This window comes from Centroberyx gerrardi, chromosome 13 (assembly GCF_048128805.1).
Source record: "Centroberyx gerrardi isolate f3 chromosome 13, fCenGer3.hap1.cur.20231027, whole genome shotgun sequence".
NCBI lineage: Eukaryota > Metazoa > Chordata > Actinopteri > Beryciformes > Berycidae > Centroberyx > Centroberyx gerrardi.
Window position 1 is genome coordinate 7,107,965 of NC_136009.1, and position 26,293 is coordinate 7,134,257.

Here is a 26,293-nt window from a genome sequence, read left to right on the forward strand (position 1 = left end):
CCATTTGCTGCCATTCATTCTCGCACAGTATGAAAAACAACTTCCACAGAGCGAGATAATCCATCGCAGTAAACATGAAGCTTTAATTCGGTTTTGTCAAAGTTTTATGTTTTATCCGCTTGTCTCCGCCAGGACATAATCCCTCAAAAACATGTCGCCTAACCAACTTTGTCACATCCGTGTCTTTTTTTTTTTTGTCTTTTGTTATCTGGGACAGCAGTTAATTTCAAGCTAGGTTTGAGGTTTATTTGACATTTAAATGTTAAAAGATATAATTACATACTGTATGGCATGCATTGCAAAATGATTGGGGGAAATGTAAACTAGATGTAGACAGAAGTAAATTGGCTGTAACTCTAAGTGTATATAGGTGTATAGGATGTATAGGATGTATATATATAGTAGTAAATATATATAAGTGTATAGGTATTCTCCTTACCCCCTATCTACTCCATGGGTGCGCCCCAACCAGACGTTAAAAGCAGAATTCCCCCCTTGGTGGATGAATAAATCATATCAAATCAAAAGCGAGGGCGGGATGGAGGCAGTTGTTAGGGAGACCCAGCTTTTATGTTATCGTGTACCTACTCCTTTCTCCTTTTTTCTGACACTGGAAAATGAATAGGCTGCAGTGATATGCTGTGGCACTAATGCGGGATAAATTTAAATGCCAGCCGTGGCACTTTCTGTCCCATCATCCCTCTCTGTGTCTGCAGCTCTCTCCGCTTTCCCCCCCCCACCCGTCTAGACGAAGAGAAAATGCACAAGTAGGGCAGACTGCCTGCTCTCCTGATACAAAAAAAAAAACAAAAGAGAAAATTGTTTTCACCGGCCAGGGTTGGAAAGGAGGTGGTATAAAGACAAGGCAGTTAGAATAGCGGCCAAATGTCTTGCATACTGCGCCTGTATTCTTCTGCATCAGGGTTACCTGTACTGTTTAGCATGTAGGGCCATAAGGAGCGTGAATCCCAACTTGGCTGGTAGAAATTCAACAGCACCTAGCTGTTGGCTCCTTAGGTGTGATGTCATTACAGCGTTTGTTAATATGCTTTGTAACTAAATATAATTAAATTGAAATATCCCAAACATAATGTCTCATCAACAGCAGAATTAGATTTACTTAATTTGACAAGGCAGCAAATGAACAGGAATTTGTCTTGGTGGCAAGGACACATCAATAACTAACAATAAATTAAGCACAGGTACAGGACAGCAGGTGCTTATATTATATACCATATACAGGATAGTTCCGGTCCTTGATTATGATTGGCTGAGCCGCGTTCGAAGCCGTTTTAAAATACTCTATAAACACACACCTGTGACCGCATCACATCAGTATTACTGCGCCAAACAAATGTCTGCACATGTGTGTTGCTTGGCAACCATTCTGCTAAATGTTGCTGAAGAACTACATTGCTTGGTGGAAGAATGATTATTTGTTATCAATAAATTATTGCATTTTTTGTTGCTGTGTGTTTATTTTATGAAACCTTGCCAGGTATATGCAGTAACCGTTTTATAAAAGCAATAAGCCTCCGCTCCGCGTCGTGCCTAACAACGCCCCTTAGCTGTTCTAAAATCACTGTAAACCACGGCCTTTTGGGGCTTATTGCTTTAATATATATAGATATATGGGACCATATGCTTATTTCACGATACCATTCAATAGACGGTATGGGGTTCACAAAGTATGACTGTGCAGAATTATGTTTATTTCTGAGCCACAAATCTTTCTAGCAATGGCATTGGATAGCTAGAATGTAAACAATAATTGGTAACACTTTACAATAAGGGTACATTAATTAACAGTTAACTCATGTGTCTACTAATCATTTACTAATGGTGTTCATGTTAACTAAAGTATTGTGGTTGGGTTGAGGCATGAAGTCACTGAGGTTAAGGTTAGAGCAAGCTTACAGTCAAGGCTGTTAATTAAGGGTTAGTTAATGCTTATTAAGCATTTAATGCTTATTAAGCATTAACTAACCCTTAATTAATGTACCCTTATTGTAAAGTGTTACCCAATAATTTAAAAATGTCATTACAAAGTGTAAATAATATAATGTGGATGGAGAGCTCGTGAAAGTGTGATGAGCAAGCCGTCTCATTTGTGATTACTAGCTAATATCGCGATTCATTTTTCTGCCCCGCGATACGTATTGTCGCATTTTTGCATCGCAATATATTGAATTTTGATATATCGTCCCATCGCTACCCTAGACATGTCACTATACACACATACAGTATTCTATCACTAGATGCATTCTGGCAGATATTACACTCTCTGAAGGGCAAAAAACAATTTGGCCCGGCTGGCTCTACTTTTGGCAGCCCTGCTCTAAATATTACACCGCCTCATTCGTCTACACAATCTCAAGATCAATCATCTTTTTCATCCTGCTCTCTCTCTCTCTCTCCTCCCTTCACTCTCTGTCTGTTTTTAATGCCTGTCGGCTGATTGCTGTTTGAAGAACTCTGTTTGCCCTCAAATCCATCCTCTCTATGGGGATTAATAAGGTTGAATTGAACTGAATTGTGTTGACATTGAAGAGACTGGCGGAACAGTTCTCTCAGAGCGACGGAGGGATGATGGCCCTAAAGGAGAGGAGGGTAGACTACAGGCGAAGTGTGTGTTTGTTAGTGTGTGTGTGTGTGTGTACAGGCAGCAGGGTGTCGTAGTGAGTAGGGAGCCCTTCAGCCACGTCTGCGAGTCCCTTCCCTGGAGGGGGGCGGGGCGGGGAGAAAGGAGCGTTTCCTTGCAGCGATCAATACATATCAGATTACATAAGCGTACCTCAGATTTGATCTTGTTGTCTCCGAAGCAGAGGTGCTGGAGGTAGGCGGCGGCGTTGGACTGGACTGATGGGAACTGATGCTGCAACATCTGGATCACCTCCGGCAGCTCCGGATCCCTCCAGCCAAACTCCCTACGGAGAGACAGAGAGAGAGAGAACGTATGTATAGATGTGTGTGTGTTCATGTGTGTGAGGGTGCGTGTGTGTAGCTGAATCTGTAACTAGACAGCTTGCCCGCCTACTGTGATCCTGATTTAAAGTGCTCACCAGAGGAAGAGAGAGAGCAAGAGAGAGGCAGGGGTAGAGGGAAAGAAAGAAAGAGAGAGAGAGAGAGAGAGAGAGAGAGAAAGAAAGAAAGAAAGAGAAAAAAACAAAGAATTGAAGAAAGAAGAGGCCAAATTTGTCCAAATTGGTGTTAGATATGCTTATGTACAGAATTACTTAACTGTTTCAACTGTATTCTCTGTATTCTATATTATATACAAAGACTAGTCAACTAAGGGTAACTAAGTAACCTTGAGCTTAAACTATTCATTTGGTTGGGTCACCACTGAAAACCATGGACCATCCACATGGACTCATGACACTTACAATTTGATCTGGGGTTCCCTGGAGAATCTGACTGTTACACTCCAGGAAGTGGCCTTTCAATGCATTACTGTTCTATGATGAAGCCATTTTGCAGATTTGGCATGAAGTTCTCTCCATACAGGGCGACACTCAATGCAAAGTCTGATGATATACACATTGTTCTGACTAGTAGCAAATGGTAAGGAGATCAAAGACTTTCGTGTGTTTTGTTTTATGTATTTTCAAGTGACAAAACTGTTGATTTGTGGTGACAGGTGTCCAATAGTAGCAGTCAAAAATGTGATATTTGATATTCCAGGAAGTGTCCTTACTACGCTTGATCATACTACTGCAAATCCTTACGGCAGCCATCTTGGATTTACCGTAGATTACTGTGATTCTTCGGGAAGTGACTTTTCTACGTATTCTCATTTCTCGCTTCTCTACAAATCCTCACGGCAAACAACTCTCCAATCAGCACTTGTCCGTCTTGGATGTACCGCAAGAGTTCACTGTGATTTTCAATGAAGCGGCCTGTCTATGCGTTCTCCTTCTATGGTGAAGCCATCTTGGAAGTACCGTAAGAGATTACTGTGATGATGAATCCTTTCTTCTAACTGGCCCAGCTGCTTTGGTTTTAGTGTGTAACCAGGGTGTACCAGTGCCTTTGCCTGGGGCTTGCTTTAGGCTTACACACACACACACACACACACACACACATACGCTGAGCCCACTAACCCTATTCCGAGTATGCACACACACCCATGCGCACACAATTAACGTGAGAAAGATGCGATGTGAGAGAATGGAGTCACGGAGAGAGGGATCAGAGAGAGAGGGGTGGAAGAAGGAGAGGGAGGCGGGGCTTATCGATGTGGATCATCTATGGCCAGCGGCAAGCGAGTCTTCACGTTTCCTTGACAGCAGAGACAAAGTATGGATGTTGTGGGACCGACCAGCACCGGGACCACGATGTATTTTTTCCATAAAGTGTGACTTTACATAGTAGGGGGATGGAGGGAGCGAGGAGGAGGAGGAGGAGGAGGAGGAGGAGGAGGAGGAGGAGACGAAAGAACTTCCCTGGATTGTTATTTTGATGCTAAGCAGGATCCTGAATGTTTTGCTGTTCTGTTCAGTGCAGCTGTCCTCTCTGGGGACTGCACACACACACACACACACACACACACACACGGAAAAACACTCACGCATATACTCACACATAGATACTATAGACCCTGTTAATGTGCATACAAGCACATTTTTGCACATCACTTTTCACATATTATTGTCTTTCTCCATGTATTGCATATGTATAGATATATTGTTTTAGAATGCTTAATGTTTTAATTCTTCACCTTTTTCAGAAATGAAGCATCGCGTTAGTTCAGGCAGGACATGGACGTCACACATAGCTGTCATCTACCAGCTGATCGCTACTCTCACCAATCACAATCCATTCTCATAACAAGGCGGTCTATTTAAATGACTTCCTCATACACACTGTTCCTACTACACCAACTGCTGCACCTAAACTGCGATGGTAAAAGCTTTACCTCCACCTCCCCTGCCTCCACCCGTGTCTATGCAGTTGAGCATGCTGCTCTGGCTCTGCTCTGTGTTCTCCCATGGGGGGATTTGCATGGCGCCCCTGCTATACCTTCAGCATGCTTGCTGGGTAAGCAGGGAGCTGATAGAGCAGGGCCATATCCGCCAAACATAACTGTATTACCATTTGTTGCAATAAATGGTTTTATCTTGTGACTATAGTGTTCCTGACTGAAATAACATAACTCCATAAGTTCTGCTGCTGCAGATACAAATGCTGCTCATTCTGTTACTGCTTTGAATTTTTTTTGCACGTTTCCATTCATCCATTAATAGGTCTGAGAGTTGGAATGTTGGTTGCGTATGTTTACATAAGCCCCATGTTCTATTTTTCTTTGATGTTTCCTACTACTTCTACTACTCTCCTTACTACTTGATGCAACAATGACCCAATTTCCCCAGGGGGATCATTTAAATTTAATCTACATCTAATCTAATAAAATCTAGGCGCATGCACACACACACACACACACACACACACACACACACACACACACACAGCCTTTTTCCCATATTTGTGAAGCATAGTGTATATAATTTTTTGTCATCAGGTAGTGTAGGACAACTCAGTATGCAGCTTGCAGCAGCATCAACTAATACCAGCCTATCCCCCGACACACACACACACACACATCACAATCCAATACACTAATATGGTGGTCACACACACACACACACACACACACACACACACACAGAGCCATCAAAGCCAGCACAGAAGAGCCGGGATTAGAAAGCTTTTGTCTCTAAGTTTCATAATGGGCCAATGGGATAAACCCAGTGTTTGAGAAATGGGGAAATTGGAGAGGGAAGGAAGAGAGAATTATTTCAAAGGTTATATTTTCCCTCTCTGTGAAAAAAAATTATCCTCTCTACTTTCCTTTTCTTTCTATCTGCATTCTCTCTTTTTTTTTTTTTGCTCTCTTGTCTCAATATCTCTCTCCCCCCCTCCCTCCTGGCACACACAGACACACACATAAACACACACACACACACGTGTGCGGACAATACGTCAAAATACATAATGTTATTATGCAGATACAGTAGCATGTGCCTGTAAATATGATCGGAGATGACATAACCTTGTGTAAGTCACCTTGTGGGTTAATTGGCCTATCAGAAGTGTTGCGTTACGGTCGAGCGAGCTGTCAGGTGTGTGTGTGTGTGTGTGTGTGTGTGTGCGCGTCTACCTATTTGTGTGTTTTTTCACATTCTAATTAGGAAGTGGGACGCTAGCTGTAATGGCGCCTGCAGTCACGACGCTGCTTCAAAAACCATTAAACCAGATGGCTTTACTTTTCAGAAGGCTGCAACTATTTTGTTATGTACTGTTTGTAATCATTTGGTTCATTTGAATGGGTTAAATTGACCAATTGGGGGAAAGTGCAAACATATAACCTCATTAACATTAAGGCCAATTGATTTTAGGGGTGTAAGAGGAGGCCAACAAGCAGCCAATTGATGACGAGGCATTTCACACAGCAATATAACAGCAAATCTATCGACAAATTAAAAGCTTGCACGCATGATTAAATTATTAATATTCCATAGCTGAAGTTTATTGTCTGCAGCGTGCGCTAAAATAAGCTTGGTGAGTCTGTTTCCATTTGCCAAAGCCTGCCATTAATTCAAATGTAAATAGAGGTAGTGATTTGGAAACGAAATGAAGTGGGTCAAGGAAAAACCATGGAGGGACATTTTTTAAGCTGAGATATTTGAATTCTAAAATTGGCCTTTCTAGAGGTGAGCGATCGTAAAAGCGATGAAAAGAGCTCTTACTCTTATTTGGAAATGAAACATCGCTTTTCGCCTCAATTTGTTAATACCTGCCTTGGCATTGTGGGGTGAAAATATTGCTTTGAGTGAATGAGTGTAGAACCATCTGCCTGGGCCGAAAGCGCCATTAATTTGGTTATGTTTGAAACTGAAATTATGACTTCCAATTATCTCCGTTATCCTGTCAGCTCATCCGCTTTCTCGTTTTTTTTTATAGTTTCAGCCTCGACGAGACACATTTAACACCTGGGGGGAAGCTTTCGAAACGCTTTTATCCAAGACGCTGATATTCTTTCAAAATAAATCCCCCAAATGCGTCCAGGGAAGGGCTAAATTACCAAACTGGTGAAAAGAGGGAGGCGAAAGGGCCCGACGAGAAGAGCCCTTCACGTCCATTACTCATCAAAACACGGCCCACAGTGGCACTCCCTGCACAGCAATGGTGAAAGAAATAGAAACAGTGTATTTGAAGGCCAGAGTGGCACTTTTTGCAACACTCTACAACGGTTATTATTTAAAAAAAACCCAAAAAAACACAGTCGCTCTCTCTCTCTGCCCCTTGTTTTCTCATTCTGTCCCCTCTTTTCCTCGCTCTCCTTTTCTGTCTTGCATTAGCCACGCTAGAGGTCAAAGTGGGGTCACACACACACACACACACACACACACACACACACACGCACAAGTGGCACTTTATGCACATAAAACAGACAGTACAGCGGATGCTTAGTTGTGAGGGGGTTGAACAAATGAATGAAGGGGCGTAGTCTGATTGTTAGCAGCCTGCAAGGACAGAATAGGTGACGCATACACACACACACACACACACACAAATAATACACACACACATACAAGCGTGCACCAGAACACCAAGGAAAAACACCAATGTCCACACATACAACATGAGACAATGGGATGCGTAAGTAGGTGACACACAGATGCAAACATGGAGAAAACAAAAGAGGTGCACGCACACACACACACACACACACACATACGCACACACACACGTGATGACAGAACCGGAGCCTAGAATAGTGTTGTGGCCCCGGAGAGAAAGTGACACATCAGACCGGATCATACTCAGCCTGAGGCCTGAGGCTGTGATGCTCCGCAGGCATGCGCACACACACACACACACACACACACAAATGGAAGCACACAAACTCATACATGTGAGTCACAAATGCAGACGCACACACACCGGACATACAGCATGCTGGAATATACGTTATACACTCTGTTGCCATGTAGTGAAATTGTATCCAAATCTCTAAAACAATATTCAAAACTAAATTCTAAAACAGAACAACACCCTAAAAAAATCTCAATAAAATGAAGAGACGGTCTGTCCTCTCTCCTGTGTGTGTTCTGGCCCAGATAGATGTACTATAACTGTTTATTCATTCACTAACTCTAGCCTGGAGCTGTACTACTTTTCAGTCAGCATCTCTCTCTCTCTCTCCCTCTCTCTCTCTGTGTGTGTGTGTGTGTGTGTTTTCCATCCCTTCCGGAGAGAGGGGACCACGGGAGGATACGGTGCTCCCAGCCACACACACTGCGCGACAACATCACGGCGGGCCGAGCAAATACTACTAAGCCATCTGTGAACTGTGGGCAAATAGGCTCAACTAAGGCAATGTGTTCACTGTGTTAGCGTCAGGGTTAGCATAAATACGGTGCGTCCTATTCAGATATCGCTGTAAATAAAAAAAGACAAAGTTCAATTCGATATTCAGAGTGTTTTTCTTCTTCATAAAAAAACCCTATCCGCATATAACTGACATTTTTGCCTTCTTTTCTTCACTCCTGAAGTTCTTATTTTTATACAGATATACATTTTTGTCATATGCTATGGTGCTTTTGATTTGAAAGGCTACATGCCACCGTGTATGAATGTTTTCCCTGACAGTTAAAAGTTTTTCTGGCTCAAATAAGTCGGTCTTCACTTTTATGAAACAGCTCTTCTATCAGACTGGTCCAACGACAGAATTTTAGGCCATTTTGAGTCTTTAATCTTTAGTCTTTAATTTAAGTCTCTTCTTTTAAGTGACTTCTTTTAAATCGCTTCTTAAAACCCATTTTTATAGACTTGCTATTATGTAATGTCATCTTTTTATCATCTTTTATCATCTTTTTACCATCTTTTTATTGTCTATTGTCTTTTTATCATCTTTTTATCTTAATTTTTATCTTAATTTTAACTTGCTTTAATTTTATTTTATCCTGACTGTTTAATTTTAGTTTTCATCTTACGGTTATCCCACTATTTACTTGAATGTTGCTCTTTTCCACCACTGTCCAGTCAAATTTTGAGTATTCTGCTTTTGACTGTCAAAGCACTTTGTAAACTCTGTTTTTAAAGGTGCTATATACATAGTTATTATTATTATTATTATTATTATTATTATCAATCTTAAGCTACGCAAATGGAACCCACTTTACAAACAAAAAGTGTCCATCTTAACAACAAATCTGCTAATGAGATGGGATAATTCCACTTGTTTCCAATGCAGTTTCCAATTGCAGCTTTCTAGAAACAAAGTGTCTTGAAACAAAGCACATTACTCTAATGGCATCACAAAACTAACACTTGAGTTAAGTTATTTATTATTCACCCCAATGGCAGATATTTTTACTTAGCTTCACTGGTTTATTTTCTTTCTGCCAATGTGCTGGTGTCTTATTTTGGGATGCTTTCAATAAAAAAAAAAAAAGCCAATTTTTGGCTGAACTGCAACTTTGTCCCTTTCCTCTTTCCCCCCTGCAGATGGCTCCAACCTTGGTTCACTCACACTTCTTCAATAAGTGAAGAAGAAAGCAGTCAAAGAGTCAAGGAGACGAGGAGGGAGGGCTTGAAGAAAGACAGAATAAAGAAGTCGAACAAAGTAAAACAACAGACAGGCATTCATGCCGTCTCTTCCCATCACCTCTCACATATTTAGCTCGACAAGTGAAGTGTGTGTGCGTGTGTGTGTGTGCGTCCGCGTGTGTGTCGAAAATCCCTCAAGAGCGTCTAATGCTACATTTGGCGACTCAGTGGATTGAGACAAAGCGCTGACGAACTGTCAATCTCGTCTTTGTTCACAGCCAACCAGGTGGGCTATCTCGCATCGCCACTTGTTTGGAGGTGTGTGGGTTTGCACGCGCGTGTGTGTGTGCGCATGTCACCCACAGCCAAAACATTTACACCACAATGCAAGACGCCAGGCTGCAGGCAAACCGACAATTAAACCTTGTAAATAAATCAACTGTCGATGAATTATGTATTCAGAGAGCGGGGCGAGGCGCTGTAATGTGAAGGCTGCAGGGAGAGGATTGGAGGCAGATGATGCTCACTGCTATATTGGGCTGAAAGGATTTCCTATGAGTCAGGGTTTTTGGGGAATAGAGCGAATTGTGAAACCAGAGAGCTAACTGTGCGATTTGTGTCGGGTAGCGTGTGTGTGTGTGTGTGTCGGCGTGTGCGTGTGTGTGTTCCCACCGCCAAGGATTGTCAGGGGGAGATGGAGATATATCTGATGACTCATTCCCCGATAGATAGACGGAAATACGGACAGACAGGTAGGTAAACCTGCGGAGCGTGCTGATGAAAGAGGAAGGAAGAAACGAGCCGGAAATAAATGGGATCTAAAAAAAAAAACAAAAAAAAAAGCCCACGCGAGGTCGCTGACTCACTGTATTCACTTTTCGGCAGGAAATCAAACAACTTCAGGTGGCTGATTAAGAGTGAGACCTCCCAGTCTATTTATAGCAAAGTGCGATGGGATAGAATAGAGTGGAATAGGTCAGAAAAGGACAGAACAGATTAGAAAAAGAACGGAATACAGTGGAACAGAACAGAATCGAACAGAACAGAATACAGCAGAACACAACAGAATACAGTGGAACAGAACAGAACAGAACAAAATAGAGCAGAACAGAACAGAACAGAACAAAACAGAACAGAGCAGAACAGAGCAGAACAGAACTGGACTCAACAGAACAAAACAGAGCAGAGCAGAGCAGAGCAGAACAGAGCAGAACTGAACAGAGCAGAACAGAACTGAATAGAACAGAGCAGAACAGAACAGAACAGAACAGAGCAGAACAGAACTGAACAGAACAGAACTGAACAGAGCAGAACAGAACTGAATAGAGCAGAACAGAGCAGAGCAGAACAGAACTGAACAGAGCAGAACAGAACAGAACAGAGCAGAACAGAACTGAATAGAACAGAACAGAACAGAGCAGAGCAGAACAGAACTGAATAGAACAGAACAGAACAGAGCAGAACTGAATAGAGCAGAGCAGAGCAGAACAGAGCAGAGCAGAGCAGAACTGAATAGAACAGAGCAGAACAGAACAGAACTGAATAGAGCAGAGCAGAGCAGAACAGAACAAAACAGAGCAGAGGAGAACAGAACAGAACAAAACAGAGCAGAGGAGAACAGAACAGAACTGAACAGAACTGAACAGAGCAGAACAGAACTGAATAGAACAGAACTGAACAGAGCAGAACTGAATAGAACAGAGCAGAACAGAACAGAACTGAACAGAACAGAGCAGAACTGAATAGAACAGAACTGAATAGAACAGAACAGAATAGAACAGAACTGAACTGAACAGAGCAGAACTGAACAGAGCAGAACTGAATAGAACAGAACTGAACAGAACAGAACAGAACAGAACAGAACAGAACAGAGCAGAGCAGAACAGAACAGAACAGAACTGAACAGAACAGAGCAGAGCAGAACAGAACAGAACAGAACAGAACAGAACAGAACAGAACAGAGCAGAGCAGAACAGAACAGAACAGAACTGAACAGAACAGAGCAGAGCAGAACAGAACAGAACAGAACAGAGCAGAGCAGAACAGAACAGAACAGAACAGAACTGAACAGAACAGAACAGAGCAGAGCAGAACAGAACAGAACAGAACTGAACAGAGCAGAGCAGAACAGAACTGAACAGAACAGAACAGAACAGAACAGAACAGAACTGAACAGAACAGAACAGAACAGAACAGAGCAGAACAGAACAGAACAGAACTGAACAGAACAGAACAGAACTGAATAGAGCAGAACAGAACAGAACAGAGCAGAACAGAACTGAACAGAACTGAACAGAACTGAATAGAGCAGAACAGAGCAGAGCAGAACAGAACTGAATAGAATAGAACAGAACAGAGCAGAGCAGAACAGAACTGAGCAGAGCAGAACAGAACTGAACAGAACAGAGCAGAACAGAGCAGAACAGAACAGAACTGAATAGAACAGAGCAGAACAGAACTGAACAGAACAGAACAGAACTGAACAGAACAGAACTGAACAGAGCAGAAAGTGACCCACCCTCCTGTAGCCTACAGTGTGTAAGGTGTTAACCTGGTGACAGTGGTGTGACTAGAGTGTCTGTTGTCTCATGTATCGGTGCTGTGTGTTTATGTCTGTATACCAACTTGATCCCAGACCACCATGACTCCAGTCCAGCAGCAGACCCCCAGAGAGCGGCCTACACTACGTTCAGCAGTAACAAATTAATGATGGACAAGACAACACTGGTGAAACTCAACAGTCAACTCAACATTGTCCTTACACTGAAGTTGGGCCATGTGCTCTCTCTTTTTATCTCTATCAGTCTGTCTCCCTCTCTCCAGACCAAGTCAAGTCTTCTTTATTGAGCAGTATGTGATTAGGAAAACAATGAGTATTATTGTGAAAATGTAACTTAAACTGTAATTTTTCACATTTTAGTTGTGATTTTTATTGAATTTAAACTGTAAATCTTAACATTTTTGGCGCAATTTTAATCTGCCATAATCCTCCTTGTATGCAAATTAATTTCGATGACGTTACGATTGACGTTCGATGACGACAGAAGAACTTATTTCTGGGTTCTTCATCTGTTTATATGGACTGCTGCAATATAATATATAGCAGTATATAACTAAACCTTTTAAGACAACACATTCTATAGCATTTTATAATAAAGCATGTTGTATAAGCAGTGCTTCTATGTAGCATGCTACAAGCCATGTTTGCTAACAGTTCAGTTGCTAACATTAGCTAGCTAGCCAAGTAGCCGTATAGTAGCTGTATTCTCCATAGAAGAGCAGCTTCTCAACTAGGGAGCCAGAGAGCTGAAATCACATTCAAATAAATTTAGAATTAATTAGGTCTGTACGTCACCGCCACAAATGCACTGTGGGACCATTCAGAAGCTGTACTTGTTCACTCTCTTCTCTTTTTATGCTCCCTCTTTTCTCTGTTGCTAGCTGTCTCTTTTGCCTTTTAGTCCAGTCATGTGGAGACAATATTTAGGCAAACACAGTAATGAGAGGGCACCCTGTCGCCCCGCCAAGCTTTAAGCATGCCTTGTGAGCACACACACACACACACACACACACATAGACACACGCACACACACTGGATAAGCTCCAAAAAAAGCAGCGTTTGTTGCTTTAGGTTATGCAGTGGGACAGATGTTTCTCACTCTGTGAAGGCCGTGCTTGCCCTCACAAAAATTAACACATCTGACATGGGAATATTATATAAACCTAGTAATGGTTCATTCAATTGAGCATAAGCTAATATTTCACCTTACTGCCCATACTCTGTGTTGGAGTTCATGAAGCGTCAATCACCAATATTGGCGCTTTATAGCACCCACAGTCACCGCTAGTCTCTTACTTTCGCTTTGACACCTCACTCGAAAATAATCGTATTCATAACGCGTATGCAAACATGACACGGTAGAACAGGTAATGTTGTTTCGCTCTGCGTTCAGGGTCACGCTTTTCAAGAGGTGATTTTGCCTGTTTGCAACTAATGGTGTTGTGTGTTAGGGAGAAAAGCCATTTGCTGGCGGCTGCGGCTCTCAAGGGCCGCTCATGTTGGAAGTTGAATCCTCTTGAATTTCAATGGAGCTGTGCATGCTACGAAATGAATATGTTCTGCCACAGTGAAGATACTACTGACATGTAGGCTACAGTGTGTCTGCTCGTTACGTCAGTCTGGCCCTGCTTTCACCTTTTCCCGTTGAGTTGGACAACTGTCAAACTGACTATAGGGTTGGAGTTTTCACAATGTTTGTAGTGTGATATTTTCAGATTTTCTTGCAGTGGATTTATGTGATAAAGACTGTGTATCAGGTGGGTGGACTCTTATTTCACAAATCAAAAGGTAAGTAAACTTGTACCTGGTGGTCATTGGACCCCAGCCCCTGATCCTGGATCCGTACTAATTCACTTTTAACTGGTATTTAATACATTTTTTTTCTGCAGAAGATTGAATTGGATTGGGAAACCATGCTAAGGCACTGAATAAGACTAATACCATACCAATATTAAGCAACAAAAAGTATGTCAAACTGCCACAGTGTTAACAATATAGTGTAATGTTGCATTACAGTAATGGCTTAGCGATGGGTGTTTAAAAGGAAAGGTCACAGTTGCAATATGGAATTGTTATAATCTGCTTCCATTGCTGCATTAGATGAACATTTTCATATACATAAGAGGAATACATAAACATAACCATTCAACAAATACATAGCAACCAACAGTTTCTTGAACTGTGTGTGTGTGTGTGTGTCTGTGTGTGTGTGTGTGTGTGTGTGAGACCCCATCCTGACCTTTGTGTAGAAAGGGGGTTAATGTGTGAAAAATAGTAAAAAGTATAAGTGGGACAGTGAGAGAAAGAGAGAAAAAAGATTGAGAGTGAGAAAGAAAAAGGGAGGGAGAGAGAGAGAGAGAGAGAGAGAGAGAGAAAGAGAGAGAGAGAGAGAGTGTGTGTGTGTGTGTGTGTGTGTGTGTGTGTGTGTGTGCGTGTGTGTGTGTGTGTGTGAGAGAGAGTTATCCAGACAGCGTGTGTGAGGGTGTGATGGCATGGCTGACTGACTGGCCCACTGAGGCTGGAAGAGATGAACGAAAGGTCAGGAGATGTCAGGCAGAGCTGAGAAACACACACACACACACACACACACACACACACACACACACACACACACACACAATCCATTGCAACCCCATGACTGAATATGGATCAAAGATTCTCACTGTGCTCATAAGCATAAAATGAAATGAGGCACTTTTATGATCGGGTCAGATCCTGTCTAACACAAATCTTTGTTCATGTTAGCGGGAACATTTCCATATATTACCAAGCGGACTGAGGGAGGTAATGCGTCGAGTACAGAGGAGGCTGACTCCACTGTAACATGCAGTGTGTGGCTTGACAAATCAGCTAAATTATATTTGTTTGAGGATTTTATAAAGGTATCATTATCAAGCCATCTGTAGATAGTGGCATGGAACTGACACTTCTTCATTTATGATGTGTTTACACTGCTCCTTACTGATAAAGACAGCCTCAGTGCAAGAATCAAATGACTTTTTTAAAATTGCCACAAAGGAAAAAGTATATAGTCTACTAGGGATGGGGCGATATGCTTATCTCACGATACAATTCGATACACGATATGAGGTTCACGATTCAATACAACCACGATACGATGGAATAAATAAAAGTTCAGTGACAACAAAGTCTGACTGTACAGAATTATGTTTATTTCTGAGACACAAATCTTTCTAGCAATGGGATTGGTCTCATTTGTGATTACTACAGCAGAATATAATGGAGCTAATATCACGATTCATTTTTCTGCCCCACGATACATATTGTCACTTTTTGTATTGCGATATATTGAATTTCAATGTATCGTCCCATCCCCATAGTCTATATATATCCCCCCCCCCCCCCCCAATCCCCCCAACAAAGACATTTGTGCGTTAGGTCACACTGGAGATGTAGCGGCAAGCCACATGAATACAATCCACCACAAAGCACATTCAGAAACCACCAGGACAGAAAATGGGGACAAATGAATGGATGAATAGATCCATGGATAGATGGATGGGTGGATGGATGGATAGATAGATGGATGGAGGGATGGCCGGATGGATGGAGAGCCAAAGGAGAGAATGAAGACATGAATTCCTCTATACTTCAAATCGACAAATAATCAGTTGGTAGCTGTAATTGGGTGAAGGTTTATCTTTAATCGCTTAACTAGGTAATCTATTATCTCAAAACTGATTCAAGATCTGATTTGGGATTTTTAAAGACCACAACTTTTTATTTTCAGGCCACAGAGGACGTCATTCTGATGTTATGCAATGCCATAATCAAAAGTCAAGTGCTTTTGACAGCTATTACTCTCATCTAGTCTCCAATTCTGAATCCATATGAGGCTAAAATAAAAGCGATCTCTTTTTATAAAGCACTATTTGTAAATGGATGACAAAACAAATGGGAAATGCACTCCGTCATGCTGCGCTTTAACATTAACATCTGCGTCTGATATCGGTGTCATATAGAGATGATGGAAAGATTCAGTGAATGAAACATAGGTAAGATAGATAGATAGATATAGAATGTATATGTGTAAAATAAATACTTGGATTACTTTGTCATTCTTTGCTCGGCTTGATTTTGATTCCACACAAGGAATTCGGGGTCGTACCTATCGAGGGGGGACAGGCAGAGAGAAACAAGAGAGAGGTATATATGTTGGCTGTCTGGCAACAAATTAATCAATAACCATCAGAGTAGTCAATAGAAATCAATAAATAGCCGCTGGACTCGTCTTTCTCTCTCAACATGTGGTTATCAGACAGTGGTAGAGGAGGTGGAGGGGGGTAGAGGACATGCACTAGAGCAGGTGGCTGGGGAATGGTGGATATGTAAGTTAAAGAGAGGGTCTTACAATAAAATAAACTGGGTATTGCCTCGTATTTCTTAAAATTCAGATCAAAATTTTAAATTCAGATCAAAAGATTTACTGTAGGCTCCAAACAACCAAGGTTTACCTGTAAATTTACATGGTCATGACTTTTGTACAGTACAGACCTTTTTATCAACATTCTTATTCAAACTACATTATCTTTATAACCCACGCATTATCCTCTCTCCTACGTCGTTGGTAGCTGCTGTAGAACTGCAGAACTGCTGTAGAGGTTTTTGGGAGATTGGCCTGTTAGTCAACTTACCTGTTAAGTGATGAGAGCATAGACACCAAAATCATCCATGTGTCCCTGGTAGATCGTTGGCTCTGGTGCTCCATGCTAACACTTTAGCATACACTATGTTGAGTGATAGTAGGCGACTAGCATTACCTCAAAAGTGAGAAAATGAGAACTTGTAGCAGCTTTAAATCTGAATGGTGAGTAGATATGCAGCTATGTCTGGCAGTTTTGTGTAGGAGATTGTTAAAATTTACACAAAATACAATATTAAAAGAATATACTGTTTTCAGCTATTACAAACTACTTTTCCTGTTTCCATGGGAAGGTAAGGTGGTGGGTGATGGGACACTGTGTACAGCTAAAAATCACTGTGCAGCGGATGAATATGTGGTTGCTCGTCTGAAATAGTTCCAAAAACAAGCACATATTTTGTGATAAGCTGCAACCACATTGGTGCAGGTTACCTTATTGGGGCTGTTGTGACAAGTGCTAGCCCAAATTTTTTAGACTTTGCAGTCACTAATAAGGATGTTCATGAATCAGCCTAATCAGTGATCTGTTATTCAGGCCTTATTCTTGACTGTGTGCAACATCAATCAGTTATCAAACTAAAAAATTATTTGTGGTGTGGGGTGGAACTTTTTCTTAGCATCTTGGTGGAAAAAAATGCTATCTTTTAACATGTCAAATGTCATGTCAAATAGCATAATGTAAACTTTCTGTGCTTATAGGTATTGTTTTTCTGTCTCCTGTGGCTCTGTATGCGCAGTGTTTTTTTTGTTTTGTTTTGTTTTTTGGGATAGACAGAGTATACTAGCTGCTGGCTGGAGCTAATAAACCTGGTTACATCAGCTAGTTCATGATATTTAATTTTTAAAATGTATGTATCTACAGGCCATATAATGAAAAAGTAACAACTTTTTATTACAAAAAGGTCAGTCTTCTTACTTTGGATAATGCTAGTCGCCTACTATCACTCAACTCAGTATATGCTTAAGTGTTAGCATGAAGCACTGCAGCTAACGATCTACCGGGGACACTTGGATGATTTTGGTTAACAGTTAGTTTGCTTAACAGCTACGTTGACCAACAACCCAATCTCCCAAGAACTTGGAATATTCCTTTAGATCAGCATGGTTTGCAAACGTTTGCGATACGTTCCTGTATCGCTGTGATCAGGTGGGACCCTCCCTTTAACACAGCGTGGGCGTCAGGCTGCCAAACACAGAACAGGGCGACGTCTAGCGCTGACGTTGCCTGTGCATGTCGTGAGGGTAACAGCAAAATGCCATGCATCACAAGTCAATCCATTGAATAGCGGTGTGCGGATGCTCGATGCTGCCACAACGACGATGCCGGAGCTGGAGAGTGGTGGATGAATGGACACGGTGCAATGTGCGGGAGAGGACAGAGAAATCAAAAACTCAGACAATGGGTGGAGGAATGAAAGAGCAATGGCCAACGGTGAGAAGAGTCAACTACGCTAATGGCACGGAAGGATACTATTCTCTTTCACACACGTTATTGTGATACCATATAATGAAGTAATTCGGCACAAAGTGACATCCTCATTAGGACTATAAAATACCATTTTTGCAAAAAAAAAATATATATATACATCCCCTGTCTTGCACCTGTGCTGAAATGTCACAAAGGGAGACATTTCAGCTTTAATTAGGCCGGCTCTATCTCTGACAGCAAGTCTGTGCGGTCGTTATTCAGAAAGCAGCGGCCACTTTGCAGCAAAGGAATGAAAATCCAAGAGAGACAATTGGAATAGTATTTCAAACTAGATTTTAACTGGGACAAAGGACAGATAAAAACAGCTATTATACTGTCCCTGTCTGTATGTCAGTGTCTCTTCCCCTTACTATTTCTCTGTCTGTCTGTCGCTCTCTTGCTCTGTCTTTCTCGCACACCCACCCGCCCGCCCACACACACACACACACACACACACACACACACACACACACAAAGCGCCTGGCCTAAAAAAAGCAGACTTCATGCACTTTCCAAATAAACAGTGCCTACCTACTGCACAGAATGCGGCTGATTGTCACTGACAGAGAGGCACTCGCTTGCTAACGGTGATGGCAAACTTCTAAATTGGACCTAGCGGTGTACACAGGCATTCATACGGCAGTGTGAACAAGCCGTAACACCAGGCAAAGTAGAGGGGACAGTGAGAGATGTGGCGTGATGTGTGCCGCATACTAAAGCCCAGATTCAGCCAGCCTTTACACCTACTGCTCTTGTCAACAGTCAATGCCTATGAAGGTGCTGGAAACCATTGGGTGAGCTATTCCGGTGTCATCATGTCACACTTCCAACTGGACACTTTGCATTATCTCTTTGCAATATAACTCTTTTTTGTGTTTATGTTCTACAAGTTACTGATATTTTGCTCTTTCCGATTCGATTTGGTGAATCTGGGCCTCAGTAAGTTCAGAGAAAGTGGAAAGGGAGCAGGGCAAAGGGCTTCATCAACCAATATTTTAAATTAAAGAATAGAAGTGTAGTCTTTCCTCACCTGGGGTCCTTCTGGATGCTGTCCACAGACGGGGACCGGGCCAGGGCCGCCTCGGGTGGGAGGGCGGGGCCCGACTTGCTGTAAGGCGACTCGGTGGACGGGCAGAACTGCAGCGTGCGGTACGGGTTGGCGTAGTCGGACGCCCCGCCGCCGCCTCCTCCCGCGGCGAAGCTGGCCCGCTGGTAGGTGCCGGCGGCGCTCTGGCTCCCCGTTCGCTGCAAGGGGATGGGGTCGACACCGGGGGAGGGCGGGGCTAAAGCGGGAAGAGGAGCGTAGGGACAGAGCAGATAGTTGAGGACCTCTTGGTACAGCTGGCTCACCGCCGGGTCTGGTGTGGCCGAGGGTGGGGGTGGGTGGGTAAGGGGGAGTGGGGTTGATGGTGGGTGCCGGTAAGAGAGCGAGGGAAAAAACCGCAACCATACACGAGGATACACATACACACACAATGTGAAAAAAGCACCATCACCAATGGAACGGAAGACCACAGAAGAATATAAGTGGGCAGGGAAGAAGTGAAAAAACAAAAAAAACAAACACAAAGCAAGCAAGTTATGAACTAAAACATTTCATGTCTTTCATAAATAATTATGGATAAGCATAATTATTTCTGCTGTACCATGAGCCCAACGGGTTCTCATTTGGGGCAAATCACAAAGAAGAACCATGAGCACGAAACGGACAGATACTGTCACATCAAACGGACGGATACTGCAAATCAAACAGATAGATCTGTCATATCAAACAGAGATAGCAGCCAATAAAAGTTAAGAGGTCACATAACAGCTGCAAACACCTGTAAACCTAAGTGAATCTGCTAAATGTGTCGGAGGAGGGTTATAAAATGGCCTGTAAAGATATGAAAAGGCCAACACAGCTGGCAGTAAACAGTGTCATCACTGGCACATATCTGCGTATATGTGTGTGTGTGTGTGTGTGTGTGTGTGTGTGCGCGCGAGACTGATTATTCGTCAAACTCCGCACAACTAGATGACTGTCGGGACCTTGGCGAGGCCTTGGGAACTTCTCTTGCGATGTGAAGTCAGGTGTAAAGTGTTTGTCTGTTTTTCTTTTTTTTTCTAACTCTGTTCATAATCTTGAAACAATCTTGATGCGACCTTGAAACATCGCCAGGCGTCGACAGCTACTTTATGTTGCACAGATATAAAAAAAAAAAGGGGAGGGGGCGCACATCTAAGTCAATATACAAAAAAAAGAGTGAGAGTGCGTGGCGTGTTGTCACTGATGTGACATGCGTTCGCAGGCACAAAGCTGAATATGATGATTGAGAGTCGTTTTGATATATCAGAAGTATCTATAAGTGGATGTGGGAAAGCTGACAACCGAAAGCCACAACAACTCAAAACCTTACACAAGCACTTTAAATATTCGCAGTATAAAATATCAGGTGCATATGCCTAATATCATTTTTTCATGTTTCTTCCTCTTTACCTACATGTCCCCTTCATGACTAGAGTGGATTTGATGGATGAAACGATGTAAAGGCATCATAGCGTTCACCCAGATTCACCTGCGTGGTTCATTTGCATAAATTCATTTCAAAATGCTACATATCTATACTGAACAAGAACAACAAAAAACAGTGGTACCTGATGTTCATTGCTCAATATTTCAAAAATGCAGGTGATAGCATTCTGTCAAATGGCACTATTTTCTCTCATATCTACTGTAATAACACTGATAAACTGATACATTTCATTTTGTAATATCTCATTTTTGATATGAAACCTCCTCCTGGCAAAAGCAGGTTCTCCTTCCATACAGTATAGCATTTTGTTTCATACTCCTCTCTCTATATGCATCTCTTCCTGCGGCAGCGTGTTCGTTCAGCCGACCAGACCGACCGAACCGGCGGCGGCGGCGCGGTGCAGACAACATTTTTAGGACACGCTTGATTTGCCGTGATTTCAAAGCGCCCAGACTGAACGCCCGTGGGATTAATTGAGATTAATTTTTCAGCCTTGAAACTAATTAGTTAACAGACTGTGACTGGGAGACAAATTGCCATCGAGACCCCGATTGGATTTGCCTACCTGAAACTGGTAAACAGCCGCTACGTGATCAGATGGCGAGAGGAAATCTCTCACGTAGCGTGTAATATCGCGTTAAAAAAAAAACACGCCTACCTTCTGAGTGCGAGCAGACCGGGCTGGCTGGAGAAGACTGTTGAGAATCTATACTCACATCTACTTATTGTACAGTTCTGTTGCTATATTCAGGTTATCATGTGATTTCTTCTTCTATTGATTTCTAAATATAGATGGGTTTAATGGAGGAAGGGTGATTTACAGCGCTCTGCGGCTATTTTTAGTTTTGGGACTATTTGAATCATTTTGGCTCATCAGTGTCACACTCCTTCGACTCCAACTGTTACGGCCATTTCTGCCTCTCCTCCCTTTCCCCTCCTCTTCCTCCTCTTTTGCCCATAGATTTCATTCCTGGTACACCTCCATCTATACCTTACTTCTTCTTCTTCTTTTGCCCATCCTCCTCTTCCTCATTCTCCTCCTCTGTTCTCTCGGTTAAATCCCCAACCTGTACAAACTCTTGCCTTGGGTTAGGTTAGGCTCCTTCCATTCCTCATCCTCATCTTCCTGATTTTCTTCCACCTCTCCCTCCCATCCCAGCAAACTTTTGACATTGAATAGATGCTGCTATTTGCATCGTTTTGTCAAATCGGGACCTAAATATCTTTCTGATATCAGTTTCCAAAGCTGTTTTAATATGAATTTTTACCATGCCATAATATCAAATGTGAACATTTTGAGCTCATGTGGGCTGACGCTGAACTTGGCCACCTCCTGCATGTCGCCGTCCAAGAAATGCTTGCTCTCTTAATTTTGAAGACATAATTTTCTCCACCATTTCCTCTCCTCGCCTCTGCTCACCTTGGCCTCTGAGGTTGGGCTTGGTGTAGACTCTGTCTTCGTAGATGGGGTCGATGTGGTGCTCGGGGGACTGTAGAGGTCGGAGTTCAGCGCCCAGGTGACTGTGTTGGCTGCTGTAGGAGCCTCTGGAGCCTGGGTAACGCAGGGGAGACAGGGCGAGGTTAGATATAAGGATGGAGGGGAACGACGGATCGATGGATGAAAACCTTCGCGGTAAATGAGGGAAACATAGAAAATCCCATTTCCTCATTTCACAGATTTATATATTTTTCTTTTAACCTATTTTCTCTTCATCTCCTCTTTACATATTTGACTATTCTTATCTTCATGGCTTCCTTCCTGATTTCCTCATAATCTAAAAAGACACATTATGTCTAACTCTAACCTGAGAGACAAAATAAATCATTTTCTATGATTTTCTATGATCTAGCTATTTTCAATGAGCCCATATTAGAGCTCCCTAGTGTATCCGCTTTCTGCATTTGCATCCTTCCTTGCCTGCACTGAGCATACTAATTCAATTACGGAGGCAAAAAGGCATGAGTGAAAGCAATCAATTCAAAGTGTATTTGACTGCTTCTGCCCTGATCAACGCGATCACACCGCATGAGAAGAAAAACGCAGTCTAGCTTTAAGGAATTGTTCACCCCAATATGAAAATTCAGTCATTATCTATTATCTAGGAGCTATGAGGCGAACCCGCTGTGTGTTTGGTGGTCCTGCAAACTTCAATGGATTTTGAATGATATGGGGGTGAGGCGATAATGACTGGATTTTCATTTTGGGGTGAACCGATCCTTTTAACTAGCTGCCAGACTGACAGGACTTTGCATGGTGGTGTGCAGCTCGTAATAATAACATTCAACATTATGAGTTTCATTCCAGATACAGCCACCATTATAATGTAACATCTCTCTCAAGTATGGATTAGGATTAACAAACTAAAGACGGTTTTATCATCCATTTAATATTTTTGAAATACTGAGCAGTTAACATCAGGAAATGTTTTGAGTCCAACATAGCTATCTATTGTTTTTAAATGAAACTCTTTACATTTATGAATAACATAAGCACATTTTGAAATGTATATATATATATATATATGTTACATAAACAACGCACTGCCTGCCAGGACTTCACAGGGTGCCATACAGCTTAAAATAAATTACTCTATTTTCTAATTACTAGTTTTGTTCCAAAATGAGATATCCATCTTTTTAAAAACATGATACATAAAATTAAAACCAAATTTTGACACTTTTTAACTTAGGTCCTTGGTAGGCAAAATGTATTTTGCATTATTTTGAGCACACCATCTATATTTCAGAAAAATTGAATGATGACCTTCAGATGATGTTTTATTTTATTTTTTTGTTCAAAATGGATATATAGCATTTTGAAATAGAACTCTTCATATATCACCACATAATTTTTTTTTTTTAAAAAGTAAGTAATAATAAAGTGGTCTTGACCTCTACCTGCCAGGCTACCAGGCCTTTGCAGGGTTGCGTTGGCGTAGAGCTCGTGGGAGATCTTATAGTCCGGTCCGACGTGGTGCAGCATGCGCTTGGTGGGCGACAGCGTGGCGTAGCTGCCCACCACAGAGCTGAGCGTGTGGAGGGGCGACGAGGAGTGGTTTCCCCCCGGGGAGGCCGTCATGGGGAGGGGAGAGGAGGAGCCGGCGGCGCCCGACGCTACCATGTTGATGGGCGAGGAGGTGCTGCAGGAGGAGGGAATGGAACAGTCCGTATATTTGTCACACAATACAGTTTGTGTCCGGAATGAACGCTGTATTTTCAAAAAAATATATATAGATGTCAGTACAATAATACTTTTTTTCCCCCAATTCATGAAAGGCTGACCTTTTGGAGATACATAGCACAAACAGTCACAAATAACTGAAACTGAGCCTTGGCAAGTCAAGAGCACTTCAGTCGAGTGCAAGTCAATTCCAAGACCAAGTCTAGTTGAGTTTGAGTCAAGACCAGGTCCAAAGGAGGTTGAGACCAAGTCAAAACCGAGACCAAAATATAACACTGGACATTTTTCTCAATGCTCAAGCAGTTTCTTAAGGATGAACAGAGATGTAGATCTACCTGAAGAAGCTCTCTACTACACCCTTCAACATCCATCTAATTAATGCAAAGGATTTTGACTTATCAATGCATAGAAGTTTAAGGACCATTACATACAATACACAAGTGCGATTCCTTAAATTGTTTGTGGTACTGGGGAGAAAATAAATGAAAGCGGACCAAATGGAGAAAAATATCTTTGAAATTTTTAGATAGGCGGGAAAAAGTGAAGTTAACAACCAATAGTGGCTGCGACCAAGACAAGTCAGAGTCAAAATAGTCCAAGATGTCCGAAAATTGCTCTGGAGACTGAAATAAAGACTGAGACCGGACTCGAATACTAGGTCTTGGCTTTAATGGCTCAACCAAATTTTCCTAAAGAAGTGTGTATATTCAGTCAAATAGCATGTGCCTTACAGCTGGGCAGCCTTTAGCACAGACCAGCATGTTGCAGCACTGGTTAGACCGGATTCAGTACTTTTGTACTGAGGCAGGTTGAGGCATACAGTACAATGCGTCAAAACTGCAATCAAAGATCACTAATTTCATTTCTGTGTTTTAAAGAAGTTAAGTGTTTTAAGTTATCTTGGACTTTGATTGACCTCCATTGGCAACTAAGGAACAGCAACAACATTATGTCTAATTGACACAAGGGAGGCAGGGAGTTTTTGTTCCAAAACAGAGTACGGGCCAGAAAGTGAGTTTTGAAAGCCAGAAATCTCAGCAGCTGATGAAGTAATCATTGAGCCATTGGTATTGAACAACAACCCAATCAACCCCCTGCAGCTGTATCATTTTGTGCTACAGGACGGTAAAAATCTTATGTAATGCACCTTTACCCGTACTCAAGCCGTCAAACTGACCTGTAGGACTTGGCGAGTCGGCTGGGCGACTGCTTGGGCGAGGACACCCTCTGTAGGGTGGCGTAGCTGGGCATGTCGGAGGAGGCCGAGCCCAGGCGCTGCAGCTTCGTAGGGGATCCCACCGCCTGCAGAGGGGAGCTCACACGCTGCAATAGTAGAGTAGTACTTCATTAAAGGGGAATGCCACTCCGTTTAAAAATGTACCAACTGCATGTTTTCATATCATTGTTTTCAGAGCATGGGTAACTCCCCCTGAAGCTCGAAACCAGAGAGCAAAGATTCTACCCTGTGATGACATACTGATGAACATCTTTTTGACTTTTTGAACAGCTCCAAACCAGAAAATACAACTGCAAGTCAATGGGTCGCCAAGTAAGTTCTCTCAAAAGTCTTTCCATTTAGTTCCAAGTGGGGGAATACGTTGTAGAAATAGTTGTAAGGTCTTGCAATTACAGAGTTAAAGAGAAAACACTTAGCACTCCATCCTCCCAATTTCTCACACACTGGAACATTGCCGTGAAAACTATTTGGATGAATTCAAAGAAGTTCTAGTGGGTGATTAATACGGTGTGCTTCTTAAAATCCTAAACTCTCAGCCTGGAAAAATCCATTCATCACGGTGCAACAAAAGTAAGCAACAATGGAGTAAAATATCACTAAAAGGCCACATATACTGTAGATGTAGTCCCAATATTTGTCCCAAAGTTGGCGAGACCTCTGCTGCATTGTTGGTCCAACCCACAAGGGGAATATCTGAAGATCCTGCAGTACTAATTGCAGGATAGATCCAGGATAAGGGACTTCTTCAATGGCAATAACTGTAGCACTAATGTAGGATAGACGCTGTGCGGACAGAGTTATACAATGGCTACCACTGTAGTACACACTGAGGTACCATGTGTTCATAGGCACAAGCTGATCACCTTTATGATTAACTTATGAAGGGTGCTAGACTGTGCTAGACTCTCAACTTCTGCCCCAAATTTTACTACTTTGCTTCTGAAGTAGTTCATTGAGCTGCATTGGTGTAGTAATAGCTGAGACAGTTGTATACTGCTGAGGTGGCAGGCATACTGGGACCGCACAATCCTCTACAAGTCAAGGCTAATTTGTCAGAAGGTTGAGTTCACTCTATCAGGCCAGAGAAAGAAGTGGGTAAACAATCGACCACAG

At 42.2% G+C, this 26,293-nt stretch overlaps 1 protein-coding gene across 4 annotated transcripts in view; it reads right to left on the reverse strand.

The window, feature by feature from the left end:
- Positions 1-26,293, reverse strand: part of ctnnd2b (catenin (cadherin-associated protein), delta 2b) — a 122,777-nt gene that overhangs the window by 42,606 nt on the left and 53,878 nt on the right. Inside the window, exons 6-11 of one of the 4 annotated variants that reach the window (XM_071918547.2) lie at positions 25,121-25,245; positions 23,661-23,902; positions 22,183-22,314; positions 19,277-19,529; positions 16,188-16,244; positions 2,795-2,927 (exon numbers count right to left, since the gene is read on the reverse strand). In XM_071918547.2, the coding sequence (XP_071774648.1) occupies positions 2,795-2,927; positions 16,188-16,244; positions 19,277-19,529; positions 22,183-22,314; positions 23,661-23,902; positions 25,121-25,245 (942 nt within the window). Of the gene's footprint in view, positions 1-2,794; positions 2,928-16,187; positions 16,245-19,276; positions 19,605-22,182; positions 22,315-23,660; positions 23,903-25,120; positions 25,267-26,293 lie in introns of all 4 variants that reach the window. The other 3 variants (XM_071918545.2, XM_071918543.2, XM_071918544.2) reach the window with 3 other exon arrangements.